A 5,035-nucleotide genomic window follows, 5' to 3' on the forward strand; every position below is an offset into this window, starting at 1 on the left:
AAACCCACCATGGGGGGATGCCGAGCTGGGCAACAGACTCAGAAATAATCTCATTTCATTTGCAGTGCACGTAAACACAGCTCACGCCAAAGCTGGAGCTTACAGGTGCAAACATGAAGTACAAGTCAGGTAACCGTGTTCTCAGATAAGTCTACAAGGTCTGTTCAACTAAATGGATTATGAGGGTTATTCGAGGAGCAGGTCCTCATCACGGGCACTGACTTATCGCGCTGAATCATAATGCTAAAAAAACAAACAAATGTGGGTGGTGTTTCATATCCTTGCTGTTCAGCGATGAGGGAGTGGAGATATATTTTAAAGCGAAACAGCTTTACAGCGACCAAAGTGATTCATTGTATACTTCATAAGAAGCCATAAAAGGTTCTTGTGTTGCCACACTTGAATTTATGCAGTATTTTGTGTCGTTTTCTTCGTCTTTTTGTACAGAGACAACAGTCTTCATCTATGGCCTGCGAGGATTTGGACACACCTGCCTCTGGGGAATTGTCTCTTTTAAAGTTTCCAATGCAAAATGTTGACTCTTTCAAAAATTACACATATTTTCAGAGTAGCTGTCATCCTGGGTGTAGCCTGCTTCACACCCTCTGCTTCCAGGATAGGCTCTGGACCACCGAGAACTGACACTGGGAGAGCGGTTACTGATAATGGGTGAATAAATGAATTTTTTCAAAGTACTTTGTGCTAAAATGTCTTTAAAGTCCCAGTAAACATGTGCGTAGTTTGTAAATGGTGCAGAACCTGCCAAACTTCATGAAAACAAAATACAAGTCCAGTGTTGTAAGAGCAACCTGTGGGAAATGCACAGAATGCCGTTTCTCATGGGTCACTATCCATTAACAATTTCACCTTTAAATGTTGTATTAGATGTTTTTAGGGTCAGAAATAACATCATCATTTATTTTATTTATTTATGTGTTTATGATGTTTCCATATCTCTGATACTTTTTCAGATTTTTCATAATAATAATAATAATAATAGCAATAACACATGATCACAGTTATCCCAAGAGCCATCTATACTCTAGTTTCCATCTCATATTGTATATTTTTGAGATATACTTAATATACTTCTCACATCACCTGAGCTCTTCCCTCTGCCACTCAAACTCCTCCGTTGTGACTCAAAAATTCAGTGAATATGATATTTCTTGAGTGAACTATGTTGAAAAAATAGCTAAGCTCTCTTTTTATGCTGTATGATTCTTGGGAGGAAAAAATCATAAAGACTGGCTGAATTAAGAAATGCAGAAAACAGGATGGAATAACAACATATACAGGAGGTTCTTTTAGAATGGAATTAAAACCGGTGTTGTGGGCATTTCTAGGACAATTTGTTCTCCTGGTCTCACAAAATGCACCAGTTCAGAAGGACTTTCTCTACTAGGGGCTCCTTCTAAAATAGAGAAGTATTTGGCGACCACGTCTCTATAAATGGCTTTTCTGTTGAAGGAGAATTCGGTCACCGGAGCGGCTTCCTATTGGTGGAGCGACCTGCTCGTCATTCTAAGCCCTGTTCCGATTGGCTGAGGCGGGACGGCTTATCCCGCTTTGCGGCTTTATTGCAACGGTGCGTCTCAGTGCGAGAAGCGCACGGTCCAGCCCACCGGTCCCCGTGACAGGAGCGCTGGGTTTTACTGGCCTCACCGGGTTTTACCACACAGGGAGCGGCGGTGCGTGCGTAGTTCAGCCTCCTCACTTATCTACCCCGGACATCAACCCCGGCGGTCAACCGAATTGCCCCCATGGGCCCGAACCCAGGGGTGGTTTGAGGTGACGAGCCGCAAAGCAGCGCGAGTCGGGCGTTGGTTGGTGGCGCGCGCGTGCGGAGAAGATGGGCACCGTGCTCTCCATATCTCCGACCTCCAGGAAGGGGGTCGCCGCGGAGGACAAGGGCGATGGCGGACAGTCGGCCGGCGGCAGGGCGGAGAAGAGCCTGAAGCGCCACTCGGTGCTCATCTCGGCTCTCACGTGGAAGCGCTTGGTCGCCGCTTCGGCCAAGAAGAAGAGCGCCAAGAAGGTGAACCCGAACCCCCCGGGCTCCCAGACCAAGGGCAGCTGCAACAAGAGCAGCAACCCCGTGGAGCAGCTGAACCACGAGAACCTGAAGAAGTCCCAGCAGAGCGCACCGGACCGCAGAGGGGCGCACTGGGAGCAGAAGCCGGGGCTGCTCGCCGTGCCCGTGCCCACGGTCCCGAACCAGAACCCGAAGAGCGCCCAGAACCAGAGCAGCCCGCAGAACCAGAAGCAGCTCAGATCGGTGCAGAAGCAGAAGCAGCCGAGCGGACGGGCTCTGGTGTCTCCCCGACGCGTCGTGGTCCAGGCGTCCACGGGGGAGCTGCTGCGCTGCCTCGGCAGCTTCATGTGTAGGAGGTGCTTCAGGCTGAAGGAACTGAGCCCCAACGAGATCATCCTGTGGTTCCGCAACGTGGACCGCTCGCTGCTCATCCAGGGCTGGCAGGACCAGGGCTTCATCACCCCGGCCAACCTGGTGTTCGTGTACCTGCTGTGCAGAGAGGCGGTGGGCGAGCACATCGCCGGCGAGTTCGAGCTCCAGGCCACCTTCCTGACCTGCCTCTACCTGGCCTACTCCTACATGGGCAACGAGATCTCGTACCCGCTCAAGCCCTTCCTCGTGGAGACCAACAAGGAGGCGTTCTGGGAGAGGTCTCTGCGCATCATCGACAAGATGAGCGCCGACATGCTGCGGATCAACTCGGACCCGCATTTCTTCACCGAGGTCTTCCAGGACCTCAAGAACGAGGGGGAGTCCGCGGACGCGAGCGGCACGTGCGCCGGTGACCTGGACCGCTAGGACGGAAAGGCGGATGCGCAAACATACACAAACGCACGCGTGCTGTCAGGGGGGCGCGAGAGCTTTGGGTCCAGAGGCTCAGCCAGGGAAGGACAACCTCCAGCGCAGCCCGTGGGACGGAACGTGACTTTGGGTATCCGTGTTTTTTTTTTCCCCTCTCTCTCTCCTTTTCTGATAAGAAATGTTTCGTGTTGTGAAAACGGTTTCGAACATGTCCTCGTGCCGCTGCTGGAGATACCCCCCCCCCCCCCCACATCACCACCGCGGTTAGGGGGTGCACTTCAGACACACGCATGCATATGTGCGGCACCCCGCTCGCAACCCTTCCGCCGTGGCGCTGTACCTATTAAAATGGCCTCAGGTGGGGCCGTCGCGGTGGAATGTCGGCCAGCGCCGTCCTTTATTTTTGCCCAATTAATTGCAACCTCGTTCCGGTCTCGTGGGGCGCGGGCGCGGACGCGAGCGGGGGTGGGTGGGTGGGGGAGGGGGCGGCGGAGCGTTGCGCTGCTGTGGTGCGTCGCCGCTCTCCAGGGTGCTGACCGTTAAACGGGCAGGGCGCGCAAACGCTCGGCGCTGCCACCCGCTTGACCCTTGAATGTACAGTAGAACCCACAAGCAACTGCTTCATCGCCGTCCTACGTGCCAACTGTTAGAGTCCAAAATATTTTATTTTAATGTATTTCTACAGTGGAGTCGCAACTTGCGCGTAAAGCCAAAAGCGCGTATAGTCGGTCCACCATGTGAACCTTACGGTGCCATAACAATGCACATAGTAATGCACATGTTTTTGAAAAAAAAAAAAAACTCTCTTGCAGTTTATAAAAAATACGAAGTTAAACATTAACAATATGCACTAAGAAAGTGAGATCCCGGGGGGTCTGAGGGTATCACGAGTCACCCGGGGCACGCGGTGTGTTCGGAAACCTCGTTCAAGCGCGTAAATGCGCATAAGATGCGACTGCACTGTATATTTAAAACACATCAATGCCAACGCTGTCTTGGTTCTTGCGACTTTATTGAATTTGTTTTTTTTTTTTTTTAATGTTTTTATTTTATTTATTTTTTATATACAGTATATCAGACACGAGAACCAATGCAACTGGTTTTGGTGAATGTAAGTGATGCGGTTATCGACGTGAATGTGCACTAGTTCCAGGACAAAACTGCAGTTCTCCCTACAAGCTACTATATGATCACATATTTTTAAGGCTATAGTTCGCAAATGTCAGCCTGTATATGTACACCCACAGAGAACGGACAGTATTTATCTCCTTCTCTCAGATCTGTATGTCTACGTGCTCTGCAGGTTGGTTAGTTTTTACTATAAGCGCAGGTACCGGTGAAATTTGCTCTGGAGTCTCTCCAGGACATTTTACATGTTAATGAAGTGCAGTTACCTGTGTTAAAAAAAAACTGCCTTTTTCTACCGGAAACAGTCAGCTTTTAGTTTTACACCATCTGAGTTCTTTGTACTCCTCCTTCCTTGGTGCCCCTGCTGTGGGTTTCATTATGGTTCTCTTGCTTGTACATTGTGACCGAGTAGAACAAAAAAAAAGAAAAAGACACTTTAAGAACAAGAATTTCTATTTGGTGGGAAGACACAATTGGTCAGAAAATAAACACACAAATGTACTGTAAACAGATGTGAATAATGTTCATATTTAAAAAGCTCAGAGAACTGGTGGATACATAAAACGAAATCAAATAAAATATATATGTAAAAAAAAAATAATAATGTATTCGTGTTTCTTGACCAGGTCGTCATTGAAGCGAGTACGTGTGCGCTTCGGCACACTATCCCCGGTGCTGAATAATAATAATAATAATAATAATAATAATAATACATTAAAATCTTTAGCCCTTGCGAAACCATAAAAGGCACGTCATTACATATTTCTAACAGAATGCCAGCGGTTTTCATCCCGGTGTGTGTGTGTTTGTGTTTGTGTTTGACTCTAACAGCTACAAGTGATTTGAAAAGGTAACTTTCACTGCTGTTTCCTGAGCTCAGGGGAAACCCTTTGCACACTAATGAAGTTATTATTTTGTCAAACTACTGTATGTCACATGATGTCGTTTTACACAAGCCCCGTGAAGTCCTTTGACTCATCAGGTGTGTAAAATGACCGCTTACCACGCGGGATCTTAGATTCCGCGAGGTGGAGGAGGGGGGGCGGCGCTCGCGACGTTCCCTTTCGATTT

General features: G+C 48.6%; 1 protein-coding gene across 1 annotated transcript; it reads left to right on the plus strand.

The window, feature by feature from the left end:
- The first annotated feature begins 1,604 nt into the window (after positions 1 to 1,604).
- LOC108928939 (cyclin-dependent kinase 5 activator 2-like) lies at positions 1,605 to 4,072 on the plus strand. The gene has a single exon (XM_018743146.2). It carries the CDS (start codon positions 1,853 to 1,855, stop codon positions 2,831 to 2,833), a length of 981 nt encoding a protein of 326 aa, XP_018598662.1. The 5' UTR covers positions 1,605 to 1,852; the 3' UTR covers positions 2,834 to 4,072.
- The last annotated feature ends 963 nt before the right edge of the window (positions 4,073 to 5,035 follow it).

The sequence above is a fragment of the Scleropages formosus genome, chromosome 14, assembly GCF_900964775.1.
Source record: "Scleropages formosus chromosome 14, fSclFor1.1, whole genome shotgun sequence".
Taxonomy (NCBI): domain Eukaryota; kingdom Metazoa; phylum Chordata; class Actinopteri; order Osteoglossiformes; family Osteoglossidae; genus Scleropages; species Scleropages formosus.